Source organism: Dromiciops gliroides, chromosome 2, assembly GCF_019393635.1.
Source record: "Dromiciops gliroides isolate mDroGli1 chromosome 2, mDroGli1.pri, whole genome shotgun sequence".
Taxonomy (NCBI): Eukaryota; Metazoa; Chordata; class Mammalia; order Microbiotheria; family Microbiotheriidae; genus Dromiciops; species Dromiciops gliroides.
This window is the reverse complement of record NC_057862.1, coordinates 161690582-161709096: the sequence shown is the minus strand read 5'-3', so window position 1 is coordinate 161709096 and position 18515 is coordinate 161690582. Positions and strand designations below refer to the sequence as shown.

Below are 18515 nucleotides of genomic sequence, written 5' to 3'. Positions count from 1 at the left end.
ATTCTTAAGCCTTTAATGCACTTCCCATTCTTGTCCTGACTAGGTTATTTCTCTAATTTTCCACCTCGGAATAACTTATTTACTCTTTAAAATTTAACTCAATTTATCCTACTTTGTTAAAATGATAGATGATAAAAACTTAACAGGATTCCTTTAGGTAAAATATCAAACTGGAAAGACTACTATGAATTGATATATTTAAGTGAGCAGAAATAGGAAAACAATTTATATAGTAACAATAACGTAAAAACAATCAACTTTGAAAGACTTAAGATATCTGATGAATGCAATTACCAAATATGATTCAAGAGGACTTATTATGTACCTCCCTGATGCATTCAAGATGCAGAATGAGAAATAAACTTTTGGATGAGGACAATGCGAGAATCTGCTGTGCTTAATAATACATATTTGTTACAAGCGTTTTGTTCTTTTAAAAGGGTGGAGAGAAAAATGCTGATTGTCAACTGAAAAAGAATTTTAGAAAAAATTCAAAAGAACAGAAACTAGAAGATTCTTTTTCTATTCCCCATAGTCTACCCTGAATGTGGAGCACAAGCAAGAAGATTAAAGCATATCAGCTGAATATGAACATCAAGTCAGGAAAAAGATTTGCTGCTTCAAAATAAATTATATTTGAAATTCTGCTAAATTTCCCTTCTTTCATTCAGACTGGTATAAGTCATAATAATAATAATGGTAAATCATAATAAACTGAGGCATAGTGAAGCAAGCAGAGTAAAAAAATATATATATATGCATATATACATATATAAAAACCACAACAATGTAAATGAAAAGAGCAACTGCTAAAGAAAAATAATCCTTAGTGCTTGTTGCACAACATTTCGAATTTACTGAATTTTAATATTAAATAAAATTATATAAATGTGATCAAAAGAACTTGTAGTCAGGAGACCTGGATTTGAATCATGACTCTGATACTTAACTATGTGACCCAGGACAAGTTACATACTTTCTAATCCTGAACATCTGCAAGATGGAGATTAAAAATACCTATCATATAGGGTTGTTGTCAACAAAGTGTTTTTGTAAATCATATGGCAGGCACTATAACGTGAATTATAATGACCACCATTTCTATCTGAATAAAAAGGAGAATTAAGAGGGATTTTGAATGTATTTAATTAATCTTGAAGTAACAAGTTATATCCCTGATTTTATTCCTTTGTCCTTGGTTTCTATTTTGCTTTTCTCCACCATCACATATACACGTTTACAGATAAAGATAAAAGTCTGTTTATCAACAGTGGCTAAATGTGCTTTAATTTTTCTTCTTATTAGGCTCTCTAATGAAGACAGGTTTCAGACAAAGAAAAGGCCAGAGGATGTAGAAGCTCAGATAATATACAGGGAATCCCTTTAGAAAAAGCTCTATGTGAAAAACATTTAAAGCTGAAACTTCTATTCCAAAATGAAACACCTATTTTATTCACCATAATCCATCAAAGAGGGAACTAAATTAAACTATTTTCCCAATGTACATTTCTTTAGTCAATATACTTGAGTGTACGCCAATATTTCTTTAAATTCTCATACTTTTGCCTAGTAGTGACTAATTTTTAAAATCTTTAAAAATATAAAGTTAGTTGTAGAATGTCCCCATATATACCAAAATATTTATAGCCAAACGTTTTTGTAGGAACAAGGAACTGGAAACAGACTACTGACTGGGGCTAAACAAACTGTGATACATCAATGTCATGGGCTGTTAATGTACTATAAGGAAGCATACTGTATTCAGTCATGAATACAGCAAAACATGGAAAGACTTAAAGTCAGCCAAGCAGAGCCAAGAAAATATACATGACTACAAAAATGTAAATGAAAAGGACAGCAACTACCAAAAAAAAATTACAAGTGCATGTTGCAAAATTACAAAGAATAAGACACTAAAGAAGCTATGAGAAAATACCTCTCTCCCTCCCCCATCCTCACAAAAAACTGAGACGTTTTTCTGGTTTTGTGTTTGAGCTTTTTAGCTTTTTCCTATTCCATCCCTTAACTTTCAGCTATCCTTTCTTGCACTTATCCATATTTCTGCCTCTAAGAGCAGCACCTTTCCTAGAATTCTAAATTATGAGGAAGAAAGTTCCCAGTCCCTGGAGGTTTCAAATTGAAGCTAAATGTTGAGAGAGAGGATTCATGCTATGGATTGAATGGAACAACCTCCAAGATCCCCTCTACCTTTTAAGATTTTTTGGTCTATTGTTCTACTCTGAGCATCGTCACCGAGGAAATAACTAAATTCTAAATTTGTGTCCCACTTCTTATTTCATTAAGTACTTAGGTAGATTTAGAATAGGTTTTTTAAAAGTCCAGTCAAGGGGGCAGCTAGGTGGCTCAGTGGATAGAGCACCGGCCCTGGATTCAGGAGGACCTGAGTTCAAATCCGGGCCTCAGACACTTAACACTTACTAGCTGTGTGACCCTGGGCAAGTCACTTAACCCCAATTGCCTCACTAAAAAAAAAAAAAAAAAGTCCAGTTAATAAAAATGTGCTGTAGTCATAGTAACTGGGTTCAAGTCACTCATTCTAGTTCCAAATCTGGTACTAGTTAGCTATATAAGTGGGATTAAACTCTCTGGAACTTAGTTTCCTCATTTGTTTAAAAAACAATTAGCATTCGGGCAGAAGACCCATAAGACCACTTCCAGTACTAAAATTCTATGATTCTAATGTTATTTGCCTAGAAATGTAAGCACAAATAATGACCTATTTAATAATGAAAAAGAAAATAAAACACAAAACTTTCTTTGATACTATTATCATTAAAATTGATGTCAAATCTCTATTCACAGCCATCTTAACCATCTCTATAGTTTTAACTAAACAATTCTTAAACAAACCTGTTAAAGAGCGTGCTGTTCCTCCTTGGTACTGAGGTATTCCTGTGTTTTGTCTCAAGTCAAACAGTAACCCTGAAGAATTATTAGGTACAACTTGTGGTGAGCTCATTATGTAACCCTGATAAAACATTTTAAAAGGAGAATTATTTACTTTAATTGAATCATTTTGTTTTTATAATCTTTAAAAAGTAATTATAATTACATATTAACCACATAAACATATTGGGTAATCCAAGTTTGACAATATACAAATTAAGCAATTACTGTTTTAAAAAATCTACTGAAATTGGAAACAAGCTTTAAATCATATGATCCTATCATTCAGATTTGGTTTATTCCTATAAAATAAAGATAAATGTTTACACAATATGATGTAGCTTACCTAGGTTAAAAGATTCATTTAGGATCACTCAAAATAAAATGAAAGGTCCATGTTCACTTAAGAGAGCTATAGTATGGGACCTACACAAAAACTGACCATGTATTATGGCACAAAAAACCTTAGTCAAATGCAGAAAGGTAGAAATAGTAAATGTATCATTTTCAGATAATGATGCAATAAAAATTACATATAAAAAAGTACCATGGAAAGACAGACTAAAAATTAACTGGAAACTAAATAATCTCAGCCTAAAGAATGAGTGGGTCAAAGAGAACCATGGTAAACTCATTTAGTTACTTCAAGATTGATATTAAAAAATAAACACAGTAGAAAGTACTTAAGGAAAAAGTAGACTTTAAAATTTTTGCTCTGATAAATAGAAGGCACAATGAAGGTAAAAATGCTTACTTTCACAAGTGTGTTCAAACTACAACTAAAAATAATATGTTATTTTTCAATAGTACTAGATGGTCAAACCTCTGCAGGGTCTATCTGGCCATAATGGGCATATTTCCACATATGGGCCCTGGCATACTTTTTACATTGAACCAAAGAAAAAGTTATCAGATGATTTAATTTTAAGTTAATTTTGATTTTGCTTCAGAGGTGACCTCTTACAAAAATCTTTTTTAAAAAAGCTCTAATATTATCAGAAATCAACTGTTTAGCAATGCCTTTTAATGCAAACTCACCAAAATCAACATAAAATTTATTTAACTCTTTCATGGACATATAACCTAACATAAGCCATAATATCTAAAACCTATTCCAGTTAGTATACGCTGCTACAGAAGATAATTCATTTCTGACAAAAGCAAATGAATCACTTTTTCTCAAATGGTAGTTGCAATAAGTTATAAAATTAGCCTACTGTGGTAGAAAGAACATTGGACAAGTCAGAAGATCTAGGTTCAAGTGTCAACTCCATCACTTTCTAGATATCTGACTGGTTTAATTTCTATATACCTTGTATTACTTCATCTATACAACAATAGGTAATAATAATTGCACCCTACCATCATAATATTGTTGGGGAGAAAGCACTTTAAAAATTTTAAAGTACTATATAAAATTACAAGATTTATCATCAGAAATATAAATAACAGAGTTTTGGAGCAGCTAGGTGGTGCAGTAGATAGAGTACCAGCCCTGGAATCAGGAGGACCTGAGTTCAAATCTGACCTCAAACACTTAACACTTACTAGCTGTGTGACCCTGGGCAAGTCACTTAACCCCAACTGCCTCGCCAAAAATATAAAATAAATAAAAATGGGTCACCACTAGAGTAGGCCCCGGTACATAAATAACACAGTTTGTTTAGCTCCAATCTAAGCTGGAAAACCATCCACATTTAATAAAATTATTAAATATAAACTAAATGACAACTAATAAAATAGTTGACTAATTTTAATAAGGTATCAAAAAGACAAGAAATACTTATTTTAGTGCTACTAAAAACGAATGTTTTGTCTGTTATTAAACTTTAAACACATGTTCCAAAGGGAAAAAAAATCCTTAAGAAAACAAATAGTATTAATAAACTTATTTCTCATTTTATAATGTATTTATTTTTAGCATACTAATTTAGAATATGAATGTACTGATATTTTTTTCTCAAATGACTGAAGTATAAATGATTATTTCTCACAAGCTTACTACAAGTTCTTGAAAACAGTAACTTAAGATGAACTAGAATAAAATTAACTTTTAATATTTCATGCCCAGGCAATATTTATAAATAAATCCTTTTATTGTATAGGGTAAGAATTGATATTGCCCAACCAAACACTTCTCCAATAACAAAGGCTTGTTTGCTTTACCAAATATTTAGCCTGAGATTATTCTAATTATAGTTTATAGCTAAGTAAAATTAGGAGCTAAGTATTCAATATAATTTCCATTTAAATTAAGAATTCTACCTAATTTATTATAGGTTGAGCGATTACTATAGACACTGCTATGAGTACTGATTCAACTATCACAGGGATGGTACTATTTCTTGAAAACAGTTGTGGTTATTACTAGGATTTGCCAGTGCTGATAAACAAGATGTTTCTGAAATGATTCAACTTTCAAAAACACTTACAGGTTTAGACAATGGCTGAGCAACAGAACTAGCTGTAGATCTTGATATAGATTGAAAAACTGGTGAAGCTGCCACAGTATTTGATGTTGGAGTCATGTAGTGTTGACTGGTTGGCTTGAATGAAGCAACAGCACCTATATAATTTATAGTATAGTTAAGCATTTTCATAAATCAATCATTTGTCTTATGCTTTGTGCAAAAATTATAATAACACAACAAAAAATACCTCTATTGGTGGCGCCATTCTGTATTCCTCTTGATGATGAGCTGGGGTTGACTCTGTTCAAAATATCTATTAAGATTACAATAGTTATAATATGACCAAAGTTTAATAGTTCCCTGTTTTGGGGAAATACTAGCTCTTAAAACAAGATGACAAATTAAAAAATACTGCAATAGCATGAACATATCTTGCATCTGATAAATGATAAGGGGAGAGCCAATTCTTAAACATAATATAATCTAGTATATAGCAAGAAATCTGACATTTTTAGCTTTAATATCTTCCTACACAAATCTTAATACCTGTAAATCTCAACTTTATAAAACTTCATGGATGACATTCTATTTTGGAAGGTAGTTTTCTTCTGGAACCAATATTAATTATAGTGATTAGGCTCTCCCACCAAGCTACAGAAGTCTATTTAACTTATAATGAACCTTAGTATAAAACTACACTATAGAATTTAACCACTGTGAGACAATGTTGTGTTGGTAAAATACATTCAAAGCTTTGATTCTAAAAACCAAGAATAAATCTCCTCTGACTGTTACAGTGGATGATGGAAGGTGAAAGGATGCTAAGGAATAGGACCTCCATGGAACAAGGAACTCTAAAAGTAAAATATCCTAAAGATATTTAACCCCTTTATTTTTTCTAAAGCTTTCAAAGACTGGCTCAAGTATAGTCAATTTCTTCCCTTATTTATTTTTTTTTTTTTGCGGGGCAGTGGGGGTCAAGTGACTTGCCCAGGGTCACACAGCTAGTAAGTATCAAGTGTCTGGGGCCAGATTTGAACTCAGGTCCTCCTGAATCCAGGGCCAGTGTTTTATCCACTGCTCCACCTGGCCGCCCCCTCTTCCCTCCTTTTTTTTACCAACTGTTGCTTCCAGCAAAGATAACTCTTCATTATATGAGAGTTTTACAATTTCTTTCCTACACTTTTATCCCTGAAAGTACCAGTCAGGCCCTTTCAATGTTTTGGTTTTTTTTTAAGATAGTAATTTATTTAGGAGCTGGGGAAGGGAAGGGAAATCAAGAGAGAAATCATTGGACTGCTTCTCAAGCAGGAGACAGGCAGGTACTTTTTTTTGTTTGTTTCTTTGTTTATTTTTGTGGGGCAATGGGGGTTAAGTGACTTGCCGAGGGTCACACAGCTAGTGTCAAGTGTCTGAGGCTAGATTTGAACTCAGGTACTCCTCAGTCCAGGGCCAGTGCTTTATCCACGGTGCCACCTAGCTGCCCCCCAATGTTTTTTAGAAAGGGCTATGATATGATGAATAATGGCAAAGAGAAAGGAAATTTTAGAAGTTCCCCTCCTTTCACTGAGATCTTCTAAGGAGAATTTAGTAATTGAAAGTTTGGGTATTCAATGGATGGCAGTAAAATTCATTTATTTACATTTCAAAGTAAAATCAAACTTAGGCCATGTAAACATTTCATCCCGGTAGCCAGGTTGAGTTCTGGGTAAAAGGTAAAGGTAAAGAGATGGAGCAAGGGCTAAGGAGTTCTGTAGTAGGAGCAAAAGGGGGAAAAAAAGAGGAATGGTTTTATTGCTCTCTTCCCTTGCTACCACCATTCCTCCAAGTTCAGATTTTGCCCTACATTGAACCTAAGTGCAAATAAGCAAGTGGTTGGAGCAGGGAAGAAGGGCAGATGAAGGCTGTAGAGGGTTGAAAAAGGGAAGAAAAGTAAATTTCAACAAGATACAGAAGAGAGGAAATGGGTGATCTAGGTAGAAAACCTACAATAGCTAAATGTGGGGTCTGTCTGTACAAGTCTATACCTTGAAATTACATTATTTATTTACTATGGAAAAAGATTTCCACACACTAAAAACATAATAGTTTTAAAAATCAGATTCCTAGAGTAAGGTGTCACCATCCTATAAAAGTTTTCATATTAATTTAAAATTTCCAAGGAAATGAACAACATGTTTTGGGTTTGTCTATTTTCATTTTTTTTTTTAATTTCACTTATAGGCCCTAAAAACTAGAATAATTAAAACAAAGCTTCTTAAACTGTGGGTCACAACCCCACAGGGTCACATAACTGAATATGGGGTTGTGAAAATTCTGGTCCTCCATAAAAGGGCAGCCCAAAATAGGCAGCAGACATGGTTTGCTGACCCCTGATGCAGATGGCTTAGGTTGCTCAATGTTTTACATATAAGGTAGTGCACTATCCTTATAGTTTTATAATCCTTACACTGTTAAGAGATATAATTTTATATGTTAAGTAGGATCTTCAATGACTATCATGTTATCCAATTTCTTTTCCATATTGTCTTATTTAAAAGTTAAAACAAAGTTTCAGAAAAAATTTTCCAGACCTACTGCAAATCTGATATAGACTTGAAATCTACATTTATGTTTTCTAACTATTAAGGTGACAATAAAGCATTAAATTAGGAGAAACAATAAGTAAATGACAATGCATATAATAAGATGGGTGAACCAAACATGATTTCTTAGTTTCCAGATTTATTATCAAATAGTGCCTTACTGTAAGCACTGCTATGATATTTTTCCAGTAGGCAATACTTTGCAAAATTTAACTTTTTAAAAGTGAATTCTTGGGGCAGCTAGGTGGCGCAGTGGATAGAGCACCAGCCCTGAAGTCAGGAGGACCTGAGTTCAAATCAGACCTCAGACACTTAACACTTGTTAGCTGTGTGACTCTAGGCAAGTCACTTAACCCCAATTGCCTCACCAAAAAAAAAAAAAAAAAGGTGAATTCTTACTTGAAATGGCTGGTTTGGAACTTGCAATCTCCCCAACAAAGATTGGCTCATCATCATCATCATCATCTTCAACTTCTTTTATTTTCTTTTGCCATGGTTCCAGCTCTTCTTCTTCACATTCCATAAATAGTTCAGCCATTTTAAAATTATCTAATGGAACAGGTAGTTTTTGAAAGCACACTTCTTTTCAAAAAATGAAAAACTATGTAAATGTAAAAAGGTATGTTTAGGAACAATTTTAAGAAAACATGCAAAAAAGAAGACATGAAGTGTCATCTCAAATTAAAAATCCAGTCAAACTTCATCTAATGCAAAAGTCAAGATATAATGGCAGTATCCTGGGCAAATACCATGTTTATGTAAGTACCATTACACCTTCCATCTATTGGAAGGACTTCCACTTAATGAGTATTATATATTTTCTCTTCTAAATTGTTACTTTTTTCTTAAAAAAATTCAAATAACTAAAAGGTATTTTAAAGTGATAATTAATGTTAAATCTAGTAACATCCTATATACTTCTATATAGTTTTATGTTTTATGTTCATGCTTTTTCTCTCACCTGGAAAACTCTCCTCCTTTCCTTCTACCTAGTCAAGTTCTATTCAAGATCCAGGTCTGGTCCTATCCATAGAAAGCTTTCTCTCCAACTACTTCAGCTAACAAATGATCTTTCCTCTGACCATCATTGCACTCATGGTTTTTACTTCTCAACTCAAAATTTAATTACATAAAATTGTATACTGTTTGCTAATTACTCTGGATTTTTAAGCTTTATCTTCCCAAACATTGTAAGCTCCCTTTGTTACTACTTATTGACACAGGCTGGAACCTAGCTTAATACTAGATATACAACACTGATTATCCAGATTATTAGGTAAAATCAAAGTCTTAGCCAATGCCATTGCTAGCAATTAATAACTCCATCAAACTAATCCCTTAAAGATTACCAAGAACATAGCAATAGCAGCTATAACACCACTTACCTTTTGGGTGGAAAGGGTTGTCACCCATCAAGTTCCAGAGCTAACTTTCTGTAAATTGTCACCCAAAGGACAAACATCAGTAAGTATTGTATGTCATTTGATTCACGTCAATTAAAACATGGAACTGGGAATTCAGAAATCCTCAGGTCTAACTATCACCTCCATGAAACTCACTGTACGATGTCAAACAAGTCAATAAGTCTTGGTTTTCCTATCTGTAAAAGAGATAAAGCCATTAAATTGGATTTGATTTAAGTAAAAATTCTAGTCCCTAAGCTTAAATTTCATAAATGTTTTATTTTTTATTATTTATTTTATATGTAGGCATATACTCCATTTACCAACATGAGTTCCTGATAATTAGTTCATACACATTAAATATCTTAGTGCAATGAAAAACTTATTTAAATAAAGCCTATGGTAACTCCTGCAAATTAAGGAAACCTTGAACAAAGAATCACATCCTTATTTATCTATTTGATAAATTCAGTCCCCTTTCATTCTTTTATTCCTCCTACCCTCCTGACTCTCACTAGAGGAAAGGGGTGAAAATGACACTTTTCAAAGGTTGCCACCATTGTTGTAAGCCATGTAGAAGTCAAATTTGGAAGGTTAAGATTACTAAAGGAATGTGGATTATGTTGATAGAAGCTCATTAAATTAACTTTCTAGATTTGTCCCTATGCTTAAAAGAAAAATTCAATAAAATTTAACAAGTAGCTACCATGTACATGGAACTACACTATATATGAATTAAGGATAGAGAGGGAAGGATGGGGACACCCAATTAGTCACCTTGCAGAAGTCAGAAAACTCCATTCATCTCTTTAATGAAATGTGCATCTGCCCTTTTCCTCCAGTGTCACTCCATAAGTGAGTTTCAGAGAGGACATCCATTGTCTAATTTCCCTGCCTATTCTTTCTTAAAAGTGCTTTCCTTTTCTCAAATTAAAATGAAATAAAATTTGGTTTTAGAATTCTATTACATTCTCTGAGTCAGATGGGAACAACACAAATATGACAAAACCCAGGCAATTACTCCCTGTGAATGTGAGGGACTAATATCTTTAGACTAATTCTTGGTAAAGGTACTTATAAATTTAATTAAGCAAAAGCTTTTAACTTAAGATGGTGCCCAATCTGGGTATATTATGATGCTGAAGGAATCTCTGAATGATATTAAAGTTCCTCTACAAATGCAAGAAGAAAACGCCAAGGAAACACTTTATTCGTGTATACCTTGGAAATCTGGGTCCAGCCTTGATCATAGTTGCACAACATAATACAGAGCCTTTGATTCTAAGGCAGGACTTATGTTCAAATTTCAACTTTCCTCAAGGGGAACTGAATTAAGTTATCTCTAAGAAAACTTCCACGTAATCTTTGATCATATGGTTACGAATCTTTATTTAATGCCATTTATAAGTAATCTGGCCAGAAACTGGGTAATTTTTATTACAGCACTAGGAAATGCAGGTGTCTTATTTGGAGTTTTCATAGAACATTCCTCTGCCTCTAGATTGACTTGTTTCCTTCCAACCATGAAATCTGATCAGAGTATTAGACAAGAAATGAATAAAAGGGAAGAAAAAAACACCTTTTTAGGTACTTTTCTAGCTTTAAAGCTCTAAATCTATTTTATTTTGCCAACAGGGAACACACTCCTTTCCCCCCGACCAAAGTCATCCCAAAATTCTGGTAGAAATTTATCTGGGTAAATGGAAAAATCCTAGTGGCTATGCTTTTAAGTTTTTATTAGTGATTTTTGTGATTTTTTTTCTATTTTTAGCAAAACATAAAATCTATAGTGGAAAATGTATTTGAAGTAAATTCAAATTTTTGCACATATCCTTAAATGACCCAAACAGTTCCCAAACCATGAGCAACCCAACTATCTTCTAAATAAATGTCCTTGGCTCAGAGATCATATGAGGCACATTACAGAGTATTCTACCAGACTACAAGTCTGGTTCTGTCATTAACTAATTGTGGGGCCTTGAGTAAGTCATTTATTCTCTTGGAGTCTCATCTACATATTGAAGGATTTAGTTTCCCTTTAAGTTCTTGAGAGCTAAAATTCCCTATTTCTGTGAGATCTACATTTTCATAAGTTTAAGATATATGATACTCTTAGTTTTGAGACATGAGATATTTTATAGGGTCTACAATTTAAATTTTTAAAATTGATTTAATTAATGAATTTATTCACCCAGTTAAAGTAAGTTATTTTACAGGGAGAAATTATTAGGTTTGGTTTTTGTATTCCCTCTAGCTAGCAAAGTATCTTCTTCATAGTAGGCTGTAACCTAAGTAAGTATTTAATTGATTATCTCCAAGTGAAGACTAACAGATGAAATCCACTACAGTCTAAACATCTCTATCTAATTCAAAAGAATGGATCATTAATATCTGAAGGCTCTTTTACAATACTCTTGTTAGGACAACCACCACCATCAAAAGCAGGAAACACTAAAATTATTTTATTCAAAACATACTTTTGTACCTGGCTAATTTATATATTCATTAACAAGCCCATTTCACACAATAAGTGTTTTAAATGCATAAGACAAATTACTATAAATTAAAAAATAGATTAAAGGCAGAGTAACATGAGAAATCTACCAAATCAGTTTCATCTTTCCCTTCATTCAGATTGGAAGACAAGTCTTCCTGTCTTTTTCCCCATTCTCACAATAACTTAGAATAAAGTTATTTAAATGAAAAAAATTTTCTCAATCTTCTGAAAAAGCTAAGCATGTTACAAGTGAAGATAACTCTGAAGGACTTATGATGAAAAATGCCATCAATTCCTAGAAAAAGAACTGATGGATGGTGTCTGAATATAAACTGATAAATACTTTTTTACTTTATTTTTCTTGAGGGTTTTTTTTCAGTCTATGTTTTCTTTTATAGCATGACTAAAATGTTTTGCACAACCCCACATATATAACTCACCTTCTCAATGGGAGGGGAGGGAGTGAAAGAATTTGGAAATCATAGTTTTAAAAATGAATGTTAAAAATTGTCTTCACATATAACTGGATAAGAGTACTAAATAAATTGTTATAAAAATAAAAAAACTATGTACATTAAATGTATAAGTCACCTGTGACAAATGCAAGGACTTAAGACTTTCTACTATTCGTAGGTAAGATTTTCATTAAAACCTTACTGACATATTTGAATGGTTAACCTTCACCCCTAAAATTTATTCCAAAAAAGATTAGATAGAAGGGTGAATAAAGATACTAATGTCTAGGCTAACACTGTTGTTTATCAGTCAGTGATTAACTGTGGAAACCCATATTAATACTGGCAATAAAAGGAACTGAAATAGTCCTTTGTGACTTGTAAAATTTTTCTAAGTAGGTTACATGTACACAAGTTCTAAACTTACAGAAGTATATTCCAAAACTTTGTATTTTGAACTCACATAACATTTTCTCGTAGAAATGTTGTAAAATATATAAGAATAGGTTCTAGGCCACAAAAGTCTATTTAAACCAAAATATGGTTGTAGACAGGTGGTCAACAAGCATTTATTTAAAGTGCTGCTGTACTAGTGAAAAATAAATTCTGGATGCAGGTACTCACTCATATGGTATAGCAAGGGAGTAAAAAAAGAACTGCAACTTTTTTCTCTATAATGGGTTTTTGTATTTTTTTTAAGGTAGTTAAGTTATGTCTATCTATCTTGTCCCTAATCCTCTCTATCTGCTGAAGAGAGAGAAAAACCATTTTCCCTTCCAAGTGTGGTCCTTAAATATATCTCATTTTATTCCATCCTTTTTATAGTTTCTTTTAAATATTTAAGTCTACTATCCATCCAGCTGGCATTCACTTAAATGTACGCTATATAATGTGTGGGTCTCAATGCATGTACCATCAAATTATAGCCCAATTTCCCCTAAGTACATTTGTTAAACAACAAATCCTTTTTCCTTGTGTCTTTTCTCTTTGTACTTTTGCATACATTTGGTTGAATGACTGGTATATTATCTATTCTGCTGATCTATTTCTCTCTCTTCTTTTATGCCTAGTACCAGACAGTTTGGGGGAATAAGTGATTTGTAATACATTTTCAAGTCTGAGTATAAGACCAACTATATTAACTATTCCTATCAGGGAACACTGCTAAGATATTCTGACTCACTTGTTTTTTCCATATACTTCATTATTCATCTAGTTCCATAAAGAAACCTGTTGCTATTCATTTATAAGAAATTAAATATATAAACCAATTTGGGAAATTAATTTAACCAATATTAAATCATTCTACTGAAAAGAGCAGTGTAGCACAGTAGATAGAAGGTTGGACTTGAGGTAAAGGACTTCTGGATTAAAGTCCTACCTAACATACGCAGGCTTCGTTGTCAGTCATGTTTAAATCATTTAAGCTCTCAGTGTCCCAGGTGAAATAAAGGAGAGCTACTCAATGGTGGAGGGAACATTTACATGTAAAGATGTAACTCATGAAACCCTAGTGCTAGACATCTTCCCTGCCCCCTAACCATAAACATTCAATATCCCACCAAATTTTTAGGCATTTCTGTATTTTGATCATTCCAGTTTTTCATTTGTCCCTGCACAGATTCTGTGTTTGTCCTTGAGAGAGAAGATTATTGTGAACAAAACTATTACAGCAGTACTTATTTAGTCTAGAGAAGAAATAGAAACAAAATGGGTACTCATCAATTAGGGCATAGCTGAATAAACTATGGTATATGAACATAACAGAATATTACTACTTCATAAGAAATGATGTGTGATAAAATAATGGGATTTAGCAGATACTCAAAGACCCACCTGGAGATTAATCTAAACTGATTGTATCAAGTGAGAGTGATTGACTGCTGACTAGTCTACTTCAAAGTTAACTAGATTGTAATCACACCTGGCTAGGCCTTAAGAAGGTATGGTTCTCAGAAGCTAGACTTTGAACTTAACTTGAGAACACTTTCAAGTTCAGTGAACCAATGGATTTGGAGGACACCAACCAATCAGCATGAAGCAGTGTGTAAGGACTGCCTCTGTTCAAGACCTATAAAAAGCTTCCACAATCAGTTTGCTAGTGAGTTCGTGGTTGAAGCAGGCTTGTGGCAGAGGACTTGAGGAAGAACCAGACCATGCTGGAACTCTAGGCTAGATAGGCCTTTTCTTAACTTTCTGAACTCCATGTGAATACCTGGTAAGCTTTAATAAATGCTTAATTCCCAAAGAGTGGTGCTAAAGCTTCTAATTTAAGGCGACTACAACTTAGATTTTAAACATCACAGATGAAAGAGGCAGATTCAGAAAAATTCCCACTTCTTGGAAGAAGTCCAGAGGGAAGAAAACTAGAGAGGCAGAATAAGACATCTTCAGACACACTAAGTAGACTTATAACAAATAATATAGGTATGCAAGACAAAGGATGTAGCCATTTATTTTGGGCAAGGGTCGGGAATGACAGTAATAGTAATAGTGATAAAGATAACAGTGAAAGGAAAACAAGGAAAAGAATCACCAATGAATTATTGTAAATATATATAAGAAAGCAGAATGACATTCAGGAGACAGACAAGCTGGATAGTACTTACTAGTAATAGCACACTAAATTAAATATATATACCTTTTTGTAAAAAGCTGTATAATGAAATGATATAAATATAAGCCCCATTTTCATTCTTTATGGACATGTGCATGTTTGCTAATGTTGGCCAAATTCATAATAAAAGAAAATTAAGTACCTAGTATGGGCCAGGAACTATGAACTAGGTGCTGAAAATACTGGGACAGAAACACTACCATCTCTGATAAGGAACTTACGTTCTCTCATGGGAAATACAAATTCACATATGTTAATACAAACTATACATAAAACAAATGAGGGGAAGACAGAAGAATAAGGAAAGGCTTCATACTCATGAGAGCTGAGCTTTCAGGGAAGCTAGAGATTACAAAAGAATGAGGTGAAAAAAAAAAAGAATGAGGTGAAGAGGGAAACGAGGGAGAGATAGTCTGCAATGGCATAGAGATGGAAGATGCAACATGAAGAAGAGTGAAACAAATTTGTCTTGACTTATGGAGTATGTGAAGATGAACACTTAATAAACCTGGAAAGCCATGTTGGCTTTAAATGAAACAAGGAGCCATTGGTGGTTAGATTTGGGCTTTAGGAGAGAGAACAATTAGAATGATATTGCAGGAGCAGCTAGATGGTGGAGTGGATAAAGCACTGGCCCTGGATGCAGGAGGACCCTGAGTTCAAATCCGGCCTTAGACACTTGACTTACTAGCTGTGTGACCCTGGGCTAGTCGCTTAACCCCCATTGCCCCACCCCCACCCCCCCCAAAATATATATAGCTAGAATGATATTGCAATAATCTAGACAAGAGGTAATGAAGGCCTGAACTAAAATAGGAGGTACATGAGTAGAAAGGAGACAGGTATGAGATACATTGTGAAGGTATTCAACAAGACTTGGCAACTAACTGTGTGAGGTGAGAGTCAAAGACAACTCAAATCCTGGGCAACTATAAGGATGAGAGAATACTTGAGAGAGGTAGGGGATTTTGGAAGAGGGGTTTTTGAGGAAAGATAATTAGCCTTATTTCGGACACGAATTTAGTGTGTCTTGCGGTCGTTCAATTCTAAAGATCCAATAAATAGTAAGTGATAAAAGACTGGAGGTCAAGAGACTAAAACTGAATAGAGAAATCTGGGAGTCTTCTGCACTGAGAATATAAGAGAAGGCATGGAAGCTAATAAGGTTGCTATGAGAGAAAGTATAAGAGAAAAGGATCCTGGACAGAGTATTAGACTACACCCATAGTTGGGGGTGCCAAACTGATGATTGAGGCAGAGTGGTAAAGTAGATTCAGGGGTTCAGAGATTCAAAGGATGCAACCTGTCATGACCTTGGACAAGTTATGTCCTAGGCCTTAGTTTCTCCAATTGGGGGGTGGGGGGGATAGGAGATGGATTTTCAAGTCCCTTCTAGCCCTAAATCTATGATCCAGCAAAAGAAAATTAGGTGGAGACAAAAAGGTTATGAGAAGGGGACAGCTAGGTGGCACGATGGATAAAGCCCTGGTCCTAGATTCAGGACAACCTGAGTTCAAATCTGACCGCAGACACCTGACGCTTACTAATTGTGTGACCCTGGGCAAGTCACTTAATCCTCACTGCCCCACAAAAAAAACCCACACACACAAGAAAGAAAAAGAAAAAAGAAAAGAAAGGTTATGAGAGGAACTCAAAAAAGTCACAAAAACTCAAAGGAAAGAGTATCCAAGAAAAGAGTGTGTCCAGTGTCAAATGCTATATAGAGAGGTAAAGAAAGATGAGAATTGACAAAAGACCATAGGAGTTTTAAAGACACCACAGGTAGATTTAGAAAGGTTTCCAAATAACAAGGTCAGAAGCCAAACTACATATCTGCCTAAATACCACTATAAATATACCTCTACATAATGTCAGGTTAAAAAAAAAATCTCATGGTAAGGAATTTGAAATTCTTTAGAACTAATATTTTGAAGTATAAGATTTTTGTTATTTCTAGTGATAAACATCTCAAATTCTATCTGCTGTCTAACCTGTCATATTTTCAAATTCTTTATAGCAAAGAGCTGTAGAAAGAATAACCTTAAAAAAACTAATGAAATAAAATCCCACAAAAAACATAACTCAAGTTAATCACACGGCTGTAATTCAATAACATTGTCAAGTTTTGTACTGCTAAAATGACAAAGAATAAAACATAACCAATTTAAAAACTTCCATGTACAACAACTAACATTAGGGATAATTTAGTGTCTCTTAGAATTTCCAAGATGGCAAAGAAGAGCTATAGTCTGTTACACATAAAACATTTTTTTCTAATACCAGGAGTTATAAATAGTAAATAAGTAGTTCACTGAATGGGCCCCAGGCTTCATAGATAAAAGGAATTGAAAGGGCAAGTTTGAGCAATCTGGTATCCTGCCTATATCCCAATTTTTCAATAACCTGTAAAGATAAGGCATTAATAAGTGTAGGGAACAAAATAAACAAATGAATGTTAAAACAAAAAACCTATCTCTGAGGATGAAATGGTCTCAAGTAACTTTTAATATGAATGCCATCTATCAAACTGCTATATCTAGTTTTTCTTTCTCCCAAGAGTTGAAATGGGGGCAGAGGGGAGGAAAGTGAAAGGGTCCAACTCCTCATAATCCTTTCAATTCAAATGGATATATGACCCAGATATAAAGAGAGGTATTACAAGAAAATTTGAAAACCATGTAACATATTACCCATGTCAGTCTTATGGATAGGTGAACAATTTATAAATAAGAGAGAGCAGAGTGAGGTGTAAAATGGATCAATTACATTAAATTTAAAAGGTTTTGTACTAACAAAACAAATTTATCCAAGATCAGAAGGATTAGAAAACTGGGGAAAAATTTTTATAGACAAATTACCAATTAAAGGTCTCATATCTCAAATATAAAGAATTCTGTCAAATCTGTAAGAATGAGTCATTCCCCAATTGATAAATGGTCAAAGGATATCAATAGACAGTTTTCCAATGAAGAAATTAAAACAATTTATAGTCATATAAAAGATGCTCTAAATCATTATTTATTAATTTAATTTAATTAAGTTGTTAAACTGCCGGTACCCTTTGACCCAGCAATACTACTACTAGGTATGCTTCCCAAGATGATTAGGGAAAAAGGAAAAGAACCCATACATTCTAAAATATTTACAGCAGCTCTCTGTGGTGGCAAAGAACTGGAAATTGTGGGGATGTCCATCAATTGGCTGAACAAATTGTAGTATATGATCACAATGGAATACTACTTACTATGCTATAAAAAGTGATGAACTGATGATCTTGGAAAAGCATGGATAGACTTGCATAAAATAATTTAGAGCAAAATGAGTAGAATTAAGAAAATGTTATATACAGTAACAGCAATATTGTTCTAAGAACTTTGACTAGGTCATTTTGACTATTAAAAATACCCAAATTAACTACAAAAAAAGATGATGCTATCTGCATCCAGAGAGAGAACTATTAAATAAATGTATAGAATGGTTTTACATGGATATACCTATTTGTCTCTAATGGTAGCCACCTCTAAGGGAGGAAGGGTGGAAAGAGAAAGAGGAAGAAAAAAAGGGGGAAAAAGGTTACATGATAACTTCATTATATATTTAAAAGGAATAGCAAGTTGTACATAACAGATTTGCAGTTTCA

The 18515-nt window shown here is 33.6% G+C and overlaps 1 protein-coding gene across 13 annotated transcripts in view; it reads right to left on the bottom strand.

Moving 5' to 3' along the window:
• ZNF280D (zinc finger protein 280D) overlaps positions 1 to 18515 on the bottom strand; it is a 107945-nt gene that overhangs the window by 76426 nt on the left and 13004 nt on the right. For all 13 annotated transcript variants that reach the window (XR_006354757.1, XM_043982949.1, XM_043982954.1 and 10 more), the window contains 5 exons: positions 9289 to 9503; positions 8303 to 8452; positions 5566 to 5631; positions 5340 to 5473; positions 2872 to 2989 (listed from right to left, as the gene is read on the bottom strand). Coding sequence is in view for 12 of the 13 variants with exons in the window: in XM_043982949.1 (XP_043838884.1) it covers positions 2872 to 2989; positions 5340 to 5473; positions 5566 to 5631; positions 8303 to 8452; positions 9289 to 9316 (496 nt within the window). In the remaining variant the exon portion in view is untranslated. The remainder of the gene's footprint in view (positions 1 to 2871; positions 2990 to 5339; positions 5474 to 5565; positions 5632 to 8302; positions 8453 to 9288; positions 9504 to 18515) is intronic.